The sequence below is a fragment of the Ictidomys tridecemlineatus genome, chromosome 2, assembly GCF_052094955.1.
Source record: "Ictidomys tridecemlineatus isolate mIctTri1 chromosome 2, mIctTri1.hap1, whole genome shotgun sequence".
Taxonomy (NCBI): Eukaryota; Metazoa; Chordata; class Mammalia; order Rodentia; family Sciuridae; genus Ictidomys; species Ictidomys tridecemlineatus.
Genome location: NC_135478.1, coordinates 15214706 through 15234552, shown reverse-complemented (window position 1 = coordinate 15234552; position 19847 = coordinate 15214706). Strand labels below are relative to the sequence as shown.

The following is a 19847-nucleotide window of genomic DNA, read 5'->3' as shown; positions in this document are numbered from 1 at the left end:
CACATTGCGCATGCGCTATGCCCACGCGGTTCCTGGTCCCGGTCTCTGGTTCCTAAAGCTACTGACCGGGAAAGTGAGGCTCAGGCGGGGAGGGGCGCCCCCCAAACCCCGGGGGAACCTGTTTCCTTTCCTTGGATCCGCTGTGAAAGGCCGGGTCCCTGGCCATCGGCGTCTTCCCTGAGCCTCCAATTTTTCCAGCAAGGGGGTGATCGAGGCGACATTTAGGACTTGGGCGTCAGAGAGAGTGGCTGCTCTTGGTCCCTAGTTACATGAGGACCTGCAAACTAGGGGTGTAGCCTAGGTGACGCCGCCTTGGCTGAGGTGGCGCCGGGATTGGGACCCGAGTCCAGCAGAGTCCAGCCTTGGGTTTCGCGAGGCCCTGGAGAACCAAGATGACCCACTCTTTGGTTTGTCCGGAGACAGTGAGCAGGTGAGAGCCCGAGAGCCCCGGTGGCGAGTCCAGGGGTAGTGGGCACTGGGGTGGCGGAAGGACCTGTGGCGGGGAGGGGGCGGGCTCGGGCTCCGTGGGGGGGTGGCGGTGGCGCCCAGAACTGAGCTTAACCCTTCTTCGACCTGGTGCCTCCGAGGGTGAGCTCGGTGCTGAATCGCAACAGCCGGCAGTTTGGAAAGAAGTATCTTTTTGACCAAGACGAAGAGACGTGCTGGAACTCGGACCAGGTGAGGTGCGGAGGTCCAGAGTGCCTTGAGAACTTGGGGGAACCCGAGGTGGGCAGGGAAGGACTCTGTGCTGTGAGTCAGGCATAGCCACGCTCCCATCGCGGAGTGATCGTGGGCCTCAGTTTTCCCGTCTGTTTTTAGGGCCCCTGCCAGTGGGTGACACTGGAATTTCCTCAGCGCATCTGTGTCTCCCAGCTGCAGATCCAGTTCCAGGGGGGCTTTTCCAGTCGCCTGGCCCGCCTGGAAGGTACTGGAAGGTCCTGGGAGGCGGGGGTTCCAGGGGGGATATCCTGTACTCACTGTATGCACCTTTCTCTGCTGCAGGGTCACAGGGGAGTGAGGCCCTCCACCACATTGTGGACTTCTACCCCGAGGACAACAACTCCCTTCAGATATCCTGTCCTGGCCTCTGGGGTGGGAGGATCTATGCCTCTAAAAGCTTTGAGCCCACCTAGACCTGAATGGGAAACTTGCCATGATATTTTGAAAAGTGACCTCCGGGTCTCCACTGCATAATCTGGAAAATGGGTCTGCTCTGTGTGATGCTCAGAGGGGTTCACATCTTGCTAGGGTCACCTAGCACACTAATGGGGTCTGAGCTGGGTTTGGGAAAGGTAGGGAATGGAGGGTGGAAAACAAAGCCCCACCATTTCCCTTGACTGCTTGTGCTCAAACATTCTCTGTGCCGGCTGCTGAGGTGGACCGCTTGAAGGTGACATTTGAAGACACCACTGACTTTTTTGGCCGTGTAGTCATCTACCACTTGAGAGTGCTGGGGGAGAAGAAGGTCTGAGACCTCTGGGGGTGGGGGCACACCTCTCAAGGAAGCCCCTCAGGGAATCACAGCAAAGTCCTTTAATTTCTGCACAGAAGGTTTATTGGTTCCTCTTGGGAAAGGTCCCCTCCCACTGCCTGTCCAGGAGCTGCCTTTGAAGCCAGTTCTGGGTCCTCCCAGCTCTGGGCCGACCATTTGGTTCCCTGAGTGTCTGCGTCCCCACCAGGCAGCCTTCACTCCGGGTCAGTGGGCCCCAGGTTGCTGTGGAACAGTTTGAGGATGTGGTTCTCGATTACCTGTTGCACTGGAGACAGGTGGGGAAAAGGCAGCCGTTGGAAAGGAAGCTGCAGAGTCAACAGGCACCATCCCTACCTGCACCGTTGCCCTAGGGATGAACCAGGGCTTTACAGCACTGGGGCCTGGATGGAAGACCCCCTATACAGACAACAGGATCCGTGCCCCTCCCAGAAACCTCAGCTTCCCCTGAGTTTGTAAAAATTCCCTTCCTTTCTTCCTTCCTCCCTTCTCTTTCTTTCTTTAGTGCTGGGGCCTCACGGGACAGGCAAGTGCTCTACCACTCTTGGCCTTAGAAATTCGTTCCCTGCCCCCTTGTGGTACCAGGAATCAGACCCAGGGGCACTCTGAGCTATAGCCCCATCCCTTCTTATTTTTGAGACAGGGTCTCACTAAGTTGCCCAGGCTCGCCTTGTAATGCATTTCTTGAGCCTTTTGGAGTTATAAAAGACTTCTTACCAAACAAAATGGGTGAGTGTGGTTTTTATGAAAATATTAATATAGGGTCTGTGAGGGATGATTTCCGTCTCATAGAATAAAACTCTCCAAAGGGAGGTAGGATATTTCCTGAGCCCATCCTCCACCAACCAAGAGGATGGGTGGTCAGGATGTTCCCATGTCAAACTTGGGTTTGCTTATGGCCCCTGCTCATACCTACCTCCTGCCATGGACAGGATCGGGCTCCATGGCCCCATGCACTGTGGCCCAGCCCAGTTCCCTCTTGGTGTTCTGGCCCTGGTAAGCTTCTGTATCCTTCACTTATTTGGACACAGTGCAGTCCTTCTAAAGCCCCCCAGAAGCCCACCCTGACCACCTTGCTGTCTGGTGTGTGGCCTGTGTGCACAAGCGCACCCACATGCACAGGCAGGTGTGCATAAGCTGAAACTTGGGATCTGCTGTCTCTAGTAAATACACCTTGAGGCTTGGTCCCAATGCAGCGGTGTTGGGAGGTGGGGCCTACTAGGAGGTATTTGGGTTGTGGGGGCAGAACCTTCATGAATGGATCAATGCCTTTCTCACTATCATGGGTCTGGGTTGTTTACTGTGAGAACAGGTTGTTTTAAATTTTAAAGCAAGGCTGTCCTTCATGTTTTGCTTCTTATACACACACGCTGCCCTTCTACTTTCCACTGAGGCGCAGCAATATGAGGCCCTCACCAGATGAGGGCACCCAATCTTGGGTTTTCCAACCTCCAGATCCATGAGCCAGAATAAGTCTCTTTTCTTTATATTATATATTACCCAGTCTCCGATATTCTGTTATAGCAAAAGAAAATGGACTAAGGTACATTAAGACAGATGCCCATCAAGGCTGGGTTGGGGCCTCCTTTGGGCTTCTCGGTGCTTATGCTCCCCCTCATGGCTCTGGTTACTGGTATGCACTGGTATGTCTATCCTCTCAGGTAACAGCACCGAGAGCCAGGATGTGCTCGGGCCAGGGACACAGTGGTGCTCCATGTCTGCTAACATGAACACACTTGCTGCCGGCATCTAACAAGTGAGGGAGATGTCCCATGTATCCATTTGTGGTCAGCCACCTACGAGTCCTCACCACTACCCCATGTCTCAGGCCTACCTTTCCGGTATCCCAGAGCCACGGCGAGGTCCATAGGGGTGTAGCCAGAGTCTGCCTCAGTGGTGAGATCAGCACCCCGGGCTGCAAAGCAGAGCAGACACTGGGGTGGGGCTGGGCCTGGGACTAGAAGCCCAGAATGGGACTTGGGGACTCAAGAGGGCCAGTGGAGATGCCTCATGGTACAGCCATGCGTTGGCCCATTGTTTGCATGACCTTGGACAAGGGTCTGGCCTCTTCAAGCTTCAGTCTCCTCCAAAGATTATGGCTCTGGAGGCCCTGAGACTGAGAGAGCAGGGGCTCGACTCAGCCAGACCCAGACCCCCATGCTCTCCTACCACCTCCTGCTCCAAATCCACCTCCAAGTAAAGCAGGTCGTGACAAGCCATTCAAGAGCTCAGGGTTCCCACAGGGCCAGATGGGGACCTGGGGCCTCCTGGGCTGGTCTCTACTCTTACTTACCCAACAAGGCCTCAACACACTTCACGTGGTTCCCACGCACAGCGTACAGCAGTGGTGTCCCTCCATTCTGTTGGAAGGTGAAGGCATGGAGAAACGAATGCTCTATCTTTTTCCACTCCTCACCATGCCTCAAAATCTCTGGCTTCAATTCAATATGGTACCTCTTCCTGCTCATCACCTCACCCATCTTTCTCCTTCTCTGTTTCTCAACTTAGATGTCCCTTCCTCCATGAAGCCCTCCCTGACCCACCGTGGCCACTTTTGAGTTCCTGGGGCTGCCTGTGCGCCTGCCTTCACAGTACTATTCATTATCTCTCCATTGCCTGTTTATGTGTCTGTCTTCCCCAGACTGGGAGCTATACAAGATGTGAGACTGAGTCTTGTGTGTTCCTAGCACCCAGAACAGGCCCAGAACCTTCCAGATGCTCCATAAATATTAAAGGGCAGAAATGGAGGTCAAGCAGCCCTGAGGGGCCTGGGTGGGTGGCACCTCACCCAGTCATAGATGTTGATGTCCACGTCACGCTCCAGCAACAGCCCCACAATGTCCGTGTAGCCACCCATGCTGGCCAGCGACAGGGCGCTCTCCCGCTCCTTGGCAAGGATGTGGGGGTCGGCACCCTGGGGGGGAGCAGAGTGGGTAGTGATGGGAGACATGGGGACATTCCCTGGGATCCTAGAGTCCCCCAACAGAGCAGCCCCATCTCATGGACAAGGAACCAGAAGAAGAAGCTGAAACTTCAGCCAGCCCTCAGGTCCCCAGGAAGCCCCCAACTAGGCTGAGACGCACCCACTCGAGCAAGAAGCGGACGGTCTCGATCTCTCCAAAGGCAGAAGCCCAGATGAGGGGAGTGAAGCCACGCTCATCCGGCTTGTTGATGAGGTTGTCACCTGGCAGGTGGGAGTGGTATCATCGGATGGCACCCCTGCCCTCTCTCCCCAATGTCACCAGAGTAGGGATAAGACAGGGCCTGGGGTTGGACGTGGCAGGGAGTTAAACACATGTGGATGCACGCACAGGACATACTCACATGCACGTGTGGACACAGGCACACGTGCGGGCACTCACGGCCATCATCACTGTGAGTGGGCATGCAGAGCCCATGTGCACGCACCAGACAGGCCAGCACGTGTGTGTGGACACGCACCTTTCCTCAGGTGTTCCTTCAGTTGGCTCAGCTCCCCCTGGGCAGCAAGCTGGTGGATGGACAGGGCTGGGGGCCAGAAAGAGGCAGAGTCCTCTCTTAATCCGTGGCCTCTCAGCACCTCAGCTTACCCATTCAAAATGGCTCCTCTCAGCTCCTCCCACCATCCTTAGGCCCTACTCACAGTCTAGGGTGGCTGGCAGGGCCGAGACCTCATTCCCTCGCTGCCGGTTGGTGAGGGTCGTAGAGTGCTTCAGGGAGCTGCCTGTCGGGAGAGAGGAAGGGTCTCAGGTTCCCCTTGGTACATGTCACTGGGGCTTCCAGACAGATCCTCGAGGCTCAGATCTACCAAAGTTTGTGCCTGAGACTCTACGGGTTCCTCACTCCACCCGCTTGGGCACCCAGGTTCATTTTTGTTCTCCAGGCCTGGTGATGTTCCCAGCTCACAAAACAAAGTCCCTGCATTCAATGAGCCCACAGGCAAATGCATCAAATGGAACAGAATAAAGCTGCAAGTTGAAATAAATCATCAGAAGAAATAAAAAGTCAATAAAAGGAGCTAGAAAGGAAGAGGCAGGAGGAGGGTCCATTTCAGACAAAATGGTTGAGGGTAGTGGCTCTGGGTTGATGCCAAGTCACATCCTGGCAAGTCCAAGAAACTAGCATTAGGCGAATGTTGGGGAAAGCATTCCCACACAAAGATCCTGGGATGAGAAAAATTAGATACTTTCAAGGACTTTACTCAAAAAGTAACCCTCAGTTTCTCAATAAGTTAAACAGGGTCACCATTTGACCCCAAATTCCTTGCTTACATATCCATGCCAAAGAGATGAAAACAGGTGTTCAAACAAAAACTGGTACACCAACATAACAGAAGGATTCACAGTAGTCAAAAGGGGAACAACCCAGGTGTCAACCAATGGATGATGGATAAACAAAAGGTGGCCCACAGGCGCAGTGGTGCACACCGGCAATCTCAGCAACTCAGGAGGCTTGAGGTCAGAGAATAGTAATGGAGTAGTATTCAGCCATGAACAGGAATCAAGGCCTGATCCTGTGATCCATGTTACAACACGATGAATCCTGAGTACATGATGAATGAAAGAAACCACACACAAAAGTCCATCTAGTGTACAATTTCATTGATAAAGACAATTATAACAGGCAAATCCATACAGATAGAAAGCAGATAATTGATTGTTAGGGGCTGAGAGAGGGGAAATAAGGAGTGACTGGTCATGATAACAGGGTTTCCTATTGGGGTGATGAAAATATTCTGGAACTAGATAGAGATGATGGTTGCACAACATTGTGAATGTGCTAAATGTCATTGGATTGTACTGCAATTCTGATTCTAACAGTAAATTTCAGGTTATATATATTTTTGCCACAATAACAAAATGTAACAGCTGGGCACACACCTGCAATCTGGCTACTTGGGAGGCTAAGGCAGGAAGAGCAAAGTCTGAAGCCCGCCTGGGCAACTTGGTAAGACCCTGTCTCAAAATAAATAATAAAAAGGAATAGGCATGTAGCTCAGTGGTGGAGCACCCCTGGATTTAATTCCCAGTACCCAAACAAAAACAAAACCCCAGAAAACAAAGTTGTAAAAAACAAATAAACCACTCCTGGAAGGTGGAGGGAAGAGAGAAGATGTCCTAAGTAGTGGGTCACAAAGACAGAAGTTTCATCTGGGGCTCAACATCCCACCATCATCAAATCCCAGGGAGCCAATTCCAGAGGTGCTATCTTACCCTGTAGTGAACAGACACTGGCATCTGCTTCAGGCTCTGGGGTGCAGGGGAAGAGGCTAAGGACTACAGTGTCTGAGCCATCCGGGGTTTCAATACCATGGTCTTCAGGGTCCCCAAGTTCTGGGGTGGGAGACTGCTGGGTCAGAATGAGGTCCTCTGCAGGCTGGGTGGGATCCATAGGGAAAGCTGGTGGAACCGCTAGAAGGGAATAGATAGTTAGCAGCAACTTAATTAAGTAGTCACTTATGGGGTGGCTAAACTGAGATTCAGAATAATGGCCAGTGTTTGGATTTTAAAATCAGAGTCCAGCTACTTTATAGGCCCACTCTTCCCCACCATCAAGACACCTGCAACATCCATGCTTTAATGCCTGGGCTCTGAAATCAGCTGTCAGGGTTCTAATCCACCACCACCACCCCCCCCCCTATTGACTGAAAACTAGGGCATGTGATTTAACCTTGCTGAGCCTCAGTTTCCTCCTCAATAAAAGGAAGGAATGAGGCATAAAAGAAATCATGCCCATAAATAGCACAGTAGAACGCCTGATGCAGCTAGAGCTCAATAAACATTCCCTCTGGTTGTTTGGTGGGGGTACCCCGAAATGAGTTAGGGCTCAACAAAAGATGCGATTGTTTCCAGTCCCACCGGCGCCTCTCAAACCGATCCGGAAGGTCCACTCACCTCCTACTCACCTCCTCTGTCCCCCAGCGCAGTAAGCACGGGTCCCCCAAAACTTGGGGACCCAATTCATAAACTTTTCTCCTTCAATGGATGTAGCGGGGAGCAGGTTGGAGTCCGGACCCTCAACGCTCGGGTTTTCTCTATCCGGACAGTGCGCAACTTGATACGCGACTGCTACCCCCACCTCAATACTCCCCCACTGCGCCTGCGCACCCCCGCCCCCCAAAAGTGCGAAAGAGCCGGAGCAGCAGGATAAGCTTCTAGCCCTTTAAGACTTTGGGGAGGGGCGTGGCTTCCGCCGGTGCCTAACCGGCGCAGTTGCGCCTGCGCGTTCTCTGCACAGCAGTTTGGCTGGGCGCGGAGGGCGGGGCCTCAGAGATCTCTGAAAAATTCCTTGCGCTTGTGCTTCCTCATTCCCAGCTCCGCCCACAGATTTTTCACAAGAAACCAATCGGCTCCAGTACGAGTCGACAGGCGGAGCTTTCTTAGACCGAGGCGTGGGGAGAAGAGGGCGGGGCGTCTGAAATTTAAAGGGACGACTTAGATCTGTTGTCCCCTTTCATAACACAATCCTTTCTGTATTACTAGGAACTTATGAACTTGTGCAGGGAGGGACTTAGTGGCAGTAGGGGGGGAAAAGGAGGGCATTTTTAGGTCCTAAGTGGGCGATGCGTGGTGTTTTTCTTCCAACTCGACTGCTGAGGGCAAAGGGGGTTTGGGAATTGAGAGTTCTTGCCTCTCCACCTGGTGTCTCAGGGGTATCTCTTCCTCCTCAACCGCCCTCAGGGCACCTCTTTCCCCTTAATCTCTCACTTTAAGCCCCTCTCCTGTCCCTGGAGGAGGAGGAGCAGGCAGGGCAAGTCGGAACTGGAGGCCTGCCGCGTCCAGTTTCCGCAGGGAAAGTTTAAGCAGAAGTCCCAGCCTCTGGACTTCCTGTTCCTGTTCTCTGGTTCTGCTAGCTGCCGTCGCTATGGAGGAACCAGAGATGCAGCTCAAGGGGAAGAAAGGTGGGGCAGGGCCCCGGACCGGATGGAGGGGTACAGAAACTCTTGGAGACTCGAATTGAGAAAGGGCCGACATGGCAGAGGCACGGAGGGAGTGTGGTGGTGGGCAGTGACTGAACTGTCATGGAATGCAAGCTCGCCCACTGACTAGTTTTGAAACCTTTAAAATCTCTGTGCTTCGTTTTGATATCTGTAGATGGGAGGGGGTATATTTCCTCGTAGGATTGTTGTGGCGTGTCAATAACCGGATATTGGTAATAAATTGGAAGAATGTTAGAGGAGTGGTAATCGCTGTGCGGTTAGTGTCCTTAAATCGTATAGTTGGAGTGCCACGAGCTACTTTTATTTTTATCTTATTTTTTATTGGCTGGGGGTACCAGGGATTGAACTCAGGGGCACTCAACCACTGAGCCACACCCGCAGCCCTATTTTGTATTTTATTTAGAGACAGGGTCTCACTGAGTTGCTTAGCATCTCCTCCTTATCCAGGCTGATTCTGACCTCGAGATCTTCCTGTCTCAACCTCCCGAGCTGCTGGGATCACAGGCGTGTGCCACTGCGCCCGGCTTACATTTATTTTTGAAAAACATATTTTAAAAATGTTTGGTGCTAGGTATCGAATTTGAGGTTTCAAATATTAGGCAAGCACTCTACCGCCGAGCTACACCCTCAGTCCTCACAAGCTTTTAAAATTATAAACGTTATTTCACAAGGTACTTCTAATTATTTAGAAGATACAAGTACATTTAATTCTCTTTTCTCGTTAAAAATACGTTATGAATTACTACTATGCTACAATTTTCAATCCAGGAGGACAAAAGGGAAAAAGTTACCCTCTTTTTCCCTGGGGCCAAGCTGAAGAAAAAGTATGCATTGCCCACTTGGGATTGTATAAGCGACCTCCTTTTGTCCCCCCTGCTACCATCATGTCCTTGCACATGCTCATAAGAGTTTAGAACAACAGAAGGGACATTGTTATGGAAGGACCAGGCCAGTCACCCTTTAAATTCCTTTTCCCCCTCTTCTCCCTCCATTCAGGACACAGTGGTGAGCTAGACCAACCCACATAGATCAGAGTCCTGTGTGGCTTCCCTTGACTCTTAAGTTCTCACCATGACAGTCACATGGACAACAGCACTGGATCTACCTCTGTAGCAAAACGGATGATGGGCACTATTATTTAATTTTTACGGATGAGGAAACAGACTTAGGCCCCTGCCTCATGAATTCAATCTTTGTTTTTTCTTGTCAACATGTAAAGTAATAAATCACAATAGATATAAGAGAAATGAACAACAAGGTGAGGTCCTGAATGAGGGAGAGGGTACAGCTGATTGAAAGTTGATGTTAGGGGGCTGGGATTGTGGCTAAGCAGTAGAGCACTCACCTAGCATGGGCAGGACCTGGGTTCGATCCTCAGCACCACATAAAAATAAAGGCATTGTGTTGTGTCCATCTACACCTAAAAAAATAAAATATTAAAAAAAAAGAAAGTTGGTGTTAGGGAGAACCTTGCCCAGGGTATGACATTTGAGCTGAGACTTTGAGGGATAAATAGGAGCTAATAGGGAAAGGATATCTCAAAGTAGGAAATAGGTGCAAAGGCCCGGTGGTGGCAACTTGTTCAGAGCTGGGCTGTGATATAGTAACTGTTGGTCTCATGTGAGTATTTAAATTTGAAGTGATTAGAATTAGGTAAAATTGAAAATTGAGTTCCTCAGCCACACTTGCAACATTTCAGGTGGTCAGTAGCCACATTAGCTAGTGGCCACCATTTTGGACAGTATTAATTACAGAATGTTTCCACTATCTTTTCAAACTTTTGAAAACTGTTGAAGGTACAGGGCAGGGAGGTTAACATCACCCAGAAGCAAAACACGTGGGGCCTTATGAGCCATGATAAGAGAAACAGATTTTATTCTCTGACTAGTAGGAGCCATGGGAAGGGTTTTAAGCAAGGAAAGACATGTGATATGTGCCTTTGGTGTTCACTTCATCTGCTACATGGAGATTGAACTTGGCAGGAGGAGAAGTAGGGGAGACCACTGAGGAAATGGGTCTAGCATCCGGGCAGGGAACTGTCATGCCTGGTCACTCACTGAGGTCTATGATGTGATTAGAGCACTTGCCTAGAATGCACCAGGCCCTGGGTTTTCCCCTGTGCTGCATAGAAAAAGAGTCAGGTGAGACATGGGCTTTGTTTTGTGGTAAAACTAGCAGATTCATGATGGGATAGGAAGAGTGCAAATTACTGGCTGTGTAGGAATGCCTTATGTTGAAGCAGACCTGGGAGAAGATGTGTGTGCCATTAATTACCAGGAGGAATGTGCAAGGAAGAAGGGGAAACAGGATGGGGTTAAGGGTGACCTCAGGTAAAGTCCACAGAGGGAGATCTCTGCCTGGTCCTTCAGGGGGGCTTATAAGGATATATATGCCTCCAAGTTGTCCCAGCACTCACTGAGGGACAGACACAGGCTTGCATATGCTGCACTGGTCAGTCATGACTAAGGGCCATACAGGGATGGAGGCTTCCAGACCCTTTGGGTCCTGCAGACATTATCAGGCTTCTCATTGGGTTAAGGGGAGTTTGAGGGGATCTGAGTGGGCAGATCAACTACAAGGTTGTTTGGAAGGGAAAAGACCAAATTCATAGTATGACAGTCCTGCTCTGTCTCCTGCCCATCCCTGTGGCTTCAGGTGACACAGCTGCTGGGGTAATACTAGGTGCTCCTCTCTATTCTAACTGGGCTCACAGTTGAGCAAACAGAAGCCTAATGTTTTGTCCTCTTGTCCCTTCCCCCTCCCTACTGACTGTTGACCCTGGACTCAGTCACGGACAAGTTCACTGAGAGCGTCTATGTCCTGGCCAACGAGCCATCTGTGGCCCTGTACCGGCTGCAGGAGCATGTGCGCCGCTCTTTGCCTGAGCTGGCCCAGCACAAGGTAAGCCCCCACCAGCCTCTCTCTGCAATGGGCCTCTTTTGGTGCCTGCGGTGTGGAACAGGGGCTGTTAGGGCAGGAATTAAGTTGGGGCACCAGCAAGGAGGTATGTGGTAGCTGAGTCAGGTCAAACCATTGGTGGATAGATCTGGGGCAGGTTTTCAAGGAGACGTCACAGTCTGCATTAGTTATAACCTGAATAATAACTGAAAACCCCAGGGAAGGGTGTCCCAGGTGAAGGGAACAGCCATTGCAAAGGTCCTGAGGTGTGGTGTCCAGTTGTTCCAGAACATCCATGGAGAAAAGGGAGTTTCAGGATGAAAAGTCTCTGGTCACTGGGGGTGTGGCTCAGTGGTAGAGTGCTGGCCTAGCATGCTTGAGGGCCTGGGCTCTACTCCCCACACCACTAAAAGAAAGTAGAGAAACAACTGGGAGGAGCCCTCTGGGAGGTAACCTCCCCTACTAACAGTTCCCCTCAACTCCCTCAGGCGGACATGCAGCGGTGGGAAGAGCAGAGCCAGGGAGCCATTTACACTGTAGAGTACGCCTGCAGGTGAGCCACAGTCCCCGTTACCTGGCCAGCCTGCACTACTCTGGCCTCTGGGCATTCAGGGGCATTCCCAGCCTGCTACCCCATGAGCTCTGCCCTGCCCAATTCACCCTAATGGAGATGTGGTTGCTGCATCATGACTCACCTGGCCACCTGGTGGATTCCAGCCAGACCTGTGCACACTGAACCCCTGTCTTTCACAGGTCAGAGTGATAAAAGGATTCTGGGAAGGGCCCCCAGCATTTTCCACTCCCAGCCAGGCTAGAGAGTGAATGACAGCTGGGGGTGGGCCAAAAACACAAATAAGGCTCTTTAGCTTTTTATTTAGCTTTCTCTAAATCTCCAGGTTACATTTGTAGTAAATGGAAAATTCCACAGATTCATTGCATGGACAAACCAAATTTTGCTACGAAGGCAAGAAATTAAAATTCCTGAGTCAAGTTATTATTTTTGTTTTATTTATTTATTTATTTTAAAATATTTTTTTAGTTGTCAATGGACCTTTATTTTATTTATTTTTTATTTTGAGAGAGAGAGAGAGAGAATTTTTTAATATTTATTTTTTAGTTTTCGGCAGACACAACATCTTTGTTTGTATGTGGTGCTGAGGATGGAACCCGGGCCGCACGCATGCCAGGCGAGCACGCTACCGCTTGAGCCACATCCCCAGCCCTATTTTTGTTTTATTTTTGTTGCTGGGAGTGGAACTCAGGGCTTGAGAATGCTAATGAACAGATACTTTATCACTGAGCCACATCCTCAGCTCCTAATTTTTTTTTTTCATTTTTTTTGGTGCTGGTGATAGAACCCAGGGCCTCCTACATGCTAGGCACGTGCCCTACCCACTGAGCTATACCCCTATCATGTCCCATATCTTTTGTTTCAAACAGATCAGCAGTATTAAATGGTTGGTATAAAATTGAAAGATGTTAAAAAATGGTCTAGAAATTCAGGAAAATGGTTCAGTGGTGAACTTGTATTAGCAAGATGTTTATCAAGATGGACAATCAAACACAAGAAAAGCTGACTTCATTTGGTGACATTAAGATGAGTGAATTAAGCTAGGCCCAGTGGCACATACTATAATTCCAGTGGTTCAGGAGTTTGAGCCCAACCTTGACAATTTAACAAGCAGGGCTGGGGCTGTAGCTTAGTGGTAGAACACTTCTGGGTTCAATCCCTAGCACCATTAAAAAAAAAAAAAGAGTGAATTAAGGGTTGGAATTATAGTTTCATGGTAGAGCACTTGCCTACTATGTGAGAGAGCCTGGATTTCATTCTCAGCATCACTGTTTTAGTCAGCTTCTTAACCACTGTGCCTGAAAGTCCTGAAAAAACAAAGTTTATTTGGAGCTCATGGTATCAAGCCATAGAGGGCTGACTCCATTGCTCTGGGCTCTAGGTCAGGCAGATTATCATGGCAGGAAGGTGGGAGGAGGAAAGCAGCCCAGTACATGGCAACCAGAAAGGGGAGAGAGAACTCTCCTCACCAGGGACGAAATATAAACCCCAAAAGGCATGTCCCAGTGACCCACTGCCTCCAGCCACACCCTTCATGCTTATAGTTAATCCTGCCCAGTTAATCCTTTCAAGTGTATCACTGCACTGATTTGGTTAAGGTTCTCATAACCTGATCTTTTCTCTTCTGAACTTTCTTGCATTGTTTCATTCATGAGCTTTTGGGGGACACTTCACATCTAAAGCATAACAGCCATAAAACAAAACAAGAAAAGATGAGCCAGTTAAGATTCACCTTTTACCACCATCTTACAACTTTGGCCACAAGCCAGCCTATTTAGCATAAGCATAATCAGGGGTAACAACCAGCACCCCAATTTCATTTGCCATTTTCACGAATGTTCTTGACTGATAATAAATGGGAGTGATCTTTTTTATCTCAGTAGTGGTGCTAGGGATTGACCCCAGGGCCTTGTGCATGAAAGGATTCCAGCCAGACCTGTGCACACTGAGCCCTTCTCTTTCACAGGTCAAAGTGATCCCCAGCCCTCTTTTTTGTTTTGTTTTGTTTTTTAATAGGAGAAATTTAAAATGACTCTTTGGGGCTGGGAGTGTAGCTCAGTGGTAGAGTGCTTGCCTCACATTCACAAGGCCCTGGGTTCCATCCCCAACACCACAGAAATAAAAATAAAATGACACTTTTGTTTTTTTCTACAGATGATGCCACTCAAGCAACTTTTTGGCACAGCAAGACACTGAACAACTTTGTAAATGTTTTTCTCTGGTGGCCTTTGGAAGGGTGTTCATTTATCAGTTGTGACACCAATGCCAGAACTTAATGAAGCTTTGTAGTCAGTATCCCTAATTGATGGTGGCTTATTGTGATTCAGTCTAAACTCACCTTTCTATCTTCTCCCTGCTGAGCTGATAAGTGTCCTTCAAAGGCAGGAGCATGTTTCTTAAAAAGAAAATGATGTCTTTTGTCATTGTTTTCTATGGTGCTAGGGATGCCTCAGGCATTCTAGGCATGAGCTCTATCTACCATTGAGCTGCAGCCCTCAGCCCTACTGGGATATTTTTGAGGCCATCTTTACATGTTTATACCACCTTTAAAACTTTAGTTTTATAGGTAAAATGAAAGTTGTGTCTTGCCATTATGTACTCTGTCACAGTGGTATTCATGTGTAGCACAGAAATCCAACATCTGAATCCTGAGGGAGGTCCAGGGAATCACCAAGGTACCCACTGAGCTCTGGATCCACCCAGGGCCTCCTCCGAGCACATGGCAGTGGCCTTCTCCAGTGTTGGGGCATGTGGGACACTGGCATGCATGCAGAGCTGATCAGACTTGTCTTCCCATTTCAGTGCCGTCAAGAACCTGGTTGACAGCAGTGTCTACTTCCGTAGCGTCGAAGGTCTGCTCAAACAGGCCATCAGCATCCGAGACCACATGAATGCCACTGCCCAGGGCCACAGGTAGCTCCTGGGACCACCTACCCAGTTGCCACCCTCAGCCTCATCTCTATAAGAACCATCTGCCAGCTCAGCCAGGAACTGCCACTTCTTGCTCTTTTATAAAACTCCCTTTCCTTATTTCACCATGTCTGGGACTTCTGCTTATACTTTGGCATCTGTAGCACCTACATCTTGAGCTTTGCTATGTGCCCAGTTCAGAGCTGGGTACTAAGGACACAGTGGTGACCAAGACAGGTGGACTCACAGCAACCAAGTATACATATAATGGATGACAGCATTCCTCAGTGCTTTGAAGGAAGCAAAGGGACATGGGGCTCAGGAGGAGGTGGACTGGGTAACACAAGCAGAGGTGACTGGGGGATGGTGGTGTGGGGAGTGGGGAGTGTGAAGACCTTGGAACTGGGCATGCTAGGGAAACATCGAAGAGGCAGGGGGCTGGAATAAGTGAGCAAGGTAGAGAGGTGGGCAGGGGCCTCCTCCTATCCAGGCTATAGTCAAGCAGAGGGAGCCTTTGAGCCGAGGCCCAGACAGTCTAAAATGAAAAGCACAGTCCTTGAATACTGGGGGGAGTTTTGGGAGCTGAAAGTAGCTCTTTTTGTTTTTGATGTTCATTATAACTTAATAAACACACATTTGAACACATGTGCCTGGGCCATAAGCTGGACTTCAACCTTGGGATGCATTTGGCTTCTGCAGGTTGGAGATTGATATACTTATGCCCCCACACATACCAGGCATTTAGAAAGAAAAAAAAATCTGCTGTTTCTCATAACTAAGACATGAGAATTGTTGAGAACAAAAAGCCTTGTGCCCGTATGTCGTGGGTGTGTCCCCTTCCTCCCTTCAAGGGTGGAGGAGAGGGACGGAGCTGGCTCTTCAGCAAAGATGAGGCTGGGTTGGTGTTGGCAATTGGAACTAGAGTTCACTCAAAAGCCAAAACCAGCTGCTGGATTTCAAATGCTTTCCGGTACCCCACTTGTGCTGCTTTACGAAAGTGCTTGTGCTTCTGAAAGACGTGGTAAGGTGCTGTTCACACCTCTCTCTGCAAGTACTGAGTGTGACGCACCCAGTCCCCCATGGGTGAGTCCAGCCTTTGCTTCTGAAGTGGGCAATGGTCCCATGTATGCCCTGAGGGCCCAGGCCAGGAGTCTTGAGGGACCAGAGTGTGATGTAAACTCAAACCCCAGCCTAGCTAAGCAGCCTCATGGCCTCTGACTTGGGCCTCACATGTTTCATTTCAGCCCCGAGGAACTGCCCCCGCCCTCCTCAGCCTGATCCTGGAAGAATCCTGAAGGTCCCTGTCTTCCCCCAACCCAGGTCAGTGCCAAGGGTGGCTTTGAGCTTTTCTGCTCTAAACTAACCTGCCCACTTGGCATCTGAGCAGGGACCTGCTTGTCTAACCCCCTGGGCCTTCTCACTGGGCTTGCTGGGTGGCTTCAGGGAGTGGGGAGGAGACATTTGCAGACCCAGAGTGTCTGCAGGGTCTCTGCTATTCAGGGACCTTCTTAGTTCATCTTCCTCTCTCTGCCATCTTCCTGCCTCTTATCCAGGCCTTGTCCCGACCTTAGAGGTCCCCCCACTCTAAAGCTCAGAAGGGACCCCACATTTCCTCTCTCCTGACAGGGCCCGGTGATTGCTTTACATACCCATTTTCAGGCTGAGCCTTATTGAGCCGATATCTACAGCTCTGAATCCTTCCTGCACCACCTGCCTGCTGTTCCCTCCTTCCCTGGTCTTTATTTATTTATTTTTTTTCAAGAAAGAAAGAGAGAATTTTGAGTATTTATTTTTCAGTTTTTGGCAGACACAACATCTTTGTTTGTATGTGGTGCTGAGGACCAAACCCAGCGCCCCACGCATGCCCGGCGAGCGCGCTACCTCCTGAGCCACCGCCCCAGCCCCCCTGGTCTTGTATTTTTTTCCTTCTATAAAGGTTACCTATTAGGTGACTACAAGGGCACAGGCTACAACAGGTGAGTGTTGTAGCACTTAGCTATTATACATGACAAACAATCCCCAAACTTAATACTCTGTAAAACTTGTAGTAGAAACATAGTTACAGAAACATGCTATTCTGTTATTTGGCTGAGCAGTTCTGCTGGCCACTTCCTGGGGACACTCATTAGAGTTTAACTGCAGCCAGATAGTCAGGTGGCCTCACTTGACTGGAGTGTTGGCTGTGGGGTCCAGGCTCCCTGTGGCCTCTCCAGCAGGCCATCTGGGCTCCTGGTGACCAAGTGCTAGGCAGGCAGCACTCATCCCACCCCCCTGTGCTTCACAGTTGTGGTATCCCACTGCTCAGTGATGTGAGCAGGCCCAGGGTCTTGTAGGGAGGGCTGCACAGGTGATGGTGGATCCTGGAAGATGAAGCGACCTTGCATGGAGAGTATCCCTGAGGAAGACCGATGTGTTCTGTGCCCACGGAGGGCAGACATGGCAGATTCAAGGCATCCAGAGGACCTGTTGGCCAGGTGCTGGGATTATCCTCTGTGTCATGAGGCCCTCTTAAAGGCTAAGGGAAAGCAAGTTGAGACAGGCCCCACACCCTCAGCTGCAGCACCCAGAGCCAAGAGACCATGGAGGTCACCTGTGTCCAGAGAGTACTCCCTGGGCACCACACTCCGCACTTATTGGGCACTTCAGTCAGCCAGTGAGTCCTTACTAAGTGCTTGCTCATAGGCTTGGCTGTTGGCCAGGGAACAATGAGGAATCATGGATTGGGGGTTGCCTAGGGGCCATCTGGGAAGGCCTGAAGCAGGAAAGGCTGCCTGAAGGGTTAGCAGCTGCCCCAGTGCCACCCACAGCATTACGTGCCAGCTCTAGGCCACACCCATCCTCTACCTCCCACCTCCAACCCTCCACTCCCATCATCCCCATCACATCCCCACCCACGGGTTCCTCCCTCTCCCTTGATAAAGGACACTGTACTGTTGCCCTTCCTTTTCCTGTATCATCTCCTGTTTCCTTTGCTACTGAAATCCCACTGTGTGCAAAGCTTCTGATCTCACCTTTGTCCCTTCAGACCTCTTTTTCCTTCTCCACCCGCTCCCTTCTCTCAGAGCCTTCCACCTCCACTTTTCCCCAAAGCTGCTCCTGCCAGGATCTTCAAAGACCTTCACAGATCAATCATCCCCTGCTTCTCCTCTCCCATGACCCTCAATATCATCTCATTTTACAGAAGAGAAAACCGAGGCTCAGAGAAGCAAGACAGCCCAGGGTCGAGGCCCATGCCCGGAAGCACCAAGATTCACACCCAGACCCTCTGACCCCTCCACATGGTCCTCGGCCCAGGCGCCTCATGGGACAACTCTATACCTCTCAGACTCCTTCCTCACTGCCTAACCTGACCAGAGCTGGGCCCCTGGGTACCACCTTGTGCAACCCAGAGGGATTAAAGACCAAGCCAGTGGGGACAACACAGACCTGTTCCTGCTGAAACCTCCAGGCCCAGCTAAAATCATCCCAAGACATGCCTTTTCTTCCTACACTCTTATCTGCTCTTGGATCAATAATTGCCCCCATGATAATCCTGATTATGTGTCCACTGTGTGTGGTATGCTCCTCATGAGTTCTCTCCTTTCATTCTCAGACAACCTCTTGAGGCAGGTAGCACCCCAAAATACAGATGGGAAATGACAGGCTCCAAGAGATGGTGTGACTTGTGTCAGGTCATGCAGTTTGAGAGCAGACCTGGGCTCTTAAGCCTCCTAGTTTGGTCTTAGCCCTGCCTCTGACATGCTGTGTGATGTGGGGCCTGGTGCTGGCCCTCTCTAGTTCTCCCTTTCTCCATCTGGACAAGGAAAGCTGTACTGAGCATGTTCTATAGGCTGAGAGAGGGAAGAAGAGGAGAATGGAAAGCAGGAAATAAATGTGACCTAATTGGAGGGCTTCTTGAATTTTACTGGAAGCTTAGGAAGGACCTGTGCTTATTCTACCGGGATAGGTAGGGAGGGACATCTAAGAATATTTCATGGGGCCTTGGATCCAGCTGTACCTGAAGTACCTGAAGTTAACACATTTCAATTCTTCAATTACCCTTTTGCCAAAATTACTTCAACGTATTCCTGCAGCTAAGTCCAGAAGAGCCAGTGCTGAGTCCTGTGAATTCCAGTGTCACATGTCCTCAGTATGTACACCTCCAAGGCCAATTGTGTGCAAATGTTAGCCCCCTAAATTATTTGTTCCAATAAAATGTATCAGGAAGATCAGAATAAATTGTTGGGGTAGCCAGGCTGCATCTCAAGCACACTCCCCAGCTTGGCAGTGGGGGGGGGGGTGAGGAGGCCCAGAGGCTCCTAAGGAGAGAATGGGTCCTACTGGGACACTGGGCCTTATGAAGGGGATCTGGAATACAGGAGTATGGAGAAATGAGTCTCCCACCGCCAAGAAGCAGGACTCAGCCCTCCCTCTGCCCTCCTAGTGTGTACCGGGAGGCTTCTGTGCTGCCATTGTAAATGACTCTATGGGGGAGAGAGGAGTCTCAGGTCCACCAAATTTGGGGCCCTGCCTGCTGTGGGGTCTGTACAGTCAGAGTCATTTGCTTGGCCTGAAGGTATCTCACGTCGTCCAACTGTCTTTTCATCTGCCCTCCACACACCCATTTATCCAGCAAACATTATCCCCACTCCATGAGCCCGGGGATGCTCCAGAGCTAGGCAGGCCAACACGGACAGCAAGATCACAAGCCATGGGACAGGAGACAGCTGAGATAACTGCACATATCCCAGACTGGGGGAGCAGTCGTGGAGTGTTCTAGACTCTCCTAGGGCGCCATGTCACTTACAGCCCCCGGCTTCAGCCAGCAGCTAAGAGTTTGCTCCTTTCAAGGGGGTTCTGAGAGCCCGTGGGAATCCTGTTTAATATGCGTCTCAATCACACTTCGGCCTCTCCTCTGGGGGCGCCCCCGTTCGCCGCCAGGGGGCGCAAAAGATAAGACCTTGGCCTCTAAACACGTTATCTGCAGCCCTGGCTGGTCTTGGGGACACTGTGACCATTCTCCCTTTTTCATCTTCTATACTCTGGCTCCTGTTTCTCAAGAGAGTAACCTGAGTTTCCAA

General features: G+C 50.3%; 3 protein-coding genes across 8 annotated transcripts; 2 read left to right on the top strand and 1 right to left on the bottom strand.

Moving 5' to 3' along the window:
* Nr2c2ap (nuclear receptor 2C2 associated protein) lies at window positions 1-2215 on the top strand. The gene is made up of 5 exons (XM_078037909.1): window positions 1-430; window positions 588-678; window positions 820-925; window positions 1003-1071; window positions 1353-2215. The coding sequence occupies exons 1-5, from the start codon at window positions 393-395 to the stop codon at window positions 1469-1471; spliced, it is 423 nt and encodes a 140-aa protein (XP_077894035.1). The 5' UTR covers window positions 1-392; the 3' UTR covers window positions 1472-2215.
* Window positions 1533-7584, bottom strand: Rfxank (regulatory factor X associated ankyrin containing protein). Of its 3 annotated transcripts, none has more exons than XM_021731487.3 (9): window positions 7363-7584; window positions 6682-6879; window positions 5112-5192; window positions 4931-4996; window positions 4573-4673; window positions 4278-4403; window positions 3783-3849; window positions 3324-3404; window positions 1533-3238 (listed from the first exon to the last, which is right to left on the bottom strand). In XM_021731487.3, exons 2-9 carry the CDS (start codon window positions 6857-6859, stop codon window positions 3147-3149), a joined length of 792 nt encoding a protein of 263 aa, XP_021587162.1. In that variant the 5' UTR covers window positions 6860-6879; window positions 7363-7584; the 3' UTR covers window positions 1533-3146. The 3 variants fall into 3 exon arrangements, with proteins under 3 accessions (XP_021587162.1, XP_077894034.1, XP_013217321.1); XM_078037908.1 differs by having other exon boundaries at window positions 7374-7584; XM_013361867.4 differs by having other exon boundaries at window positions 1533-1757; window positions 7363-7583.
* A 448-nt stretch (window positions 7585-8032) lies between these two features.
* Window positions 8033-18993, top strand: Borcs8 (BLOC-1 related complex subunit 8). Of its 4 annotated transcripts, none has more exons than XR_013434263.1 (8): window positions 8033-8399; window positions 11197-11309; window positions 11795-11859; window positions 14680-14790; window positions 16032-16107; window positions 16595-16763; window positions 17072-17261; window positions 17969-18993. XR_013434263.1 is itself a non-coding variant. In XM_040290234.2 (6 exons), exons 1-5 carry the CDS (start codon window positions 8333-8335, stop codon window positions 16063-16065), a joined length of 390 nt encoding a protein of 129 aa, XP_040146168.1. In that variant the 5' UTR covers window positions 8042-8332; the 3' UTR covers window positions 16066-16107; window positions 17969-18993. The 4 variants fall into 4 exon arrangements, 2 of the variants coding, with proteins under 2 accessions (XP_040146168.1, XP_005333019.1); XR_013434262.1 differs by having other exon boundaries at window positions 16585-16763; XM_040290234.2 differs by lacking the exons at window positions 16595-16763; window positions 17072-17261 and having other exon boundaries at window positions 8042-8399.
* The last annotated feature ends 854 nt before the right edge of the window (window positions 18994-19847 follow it).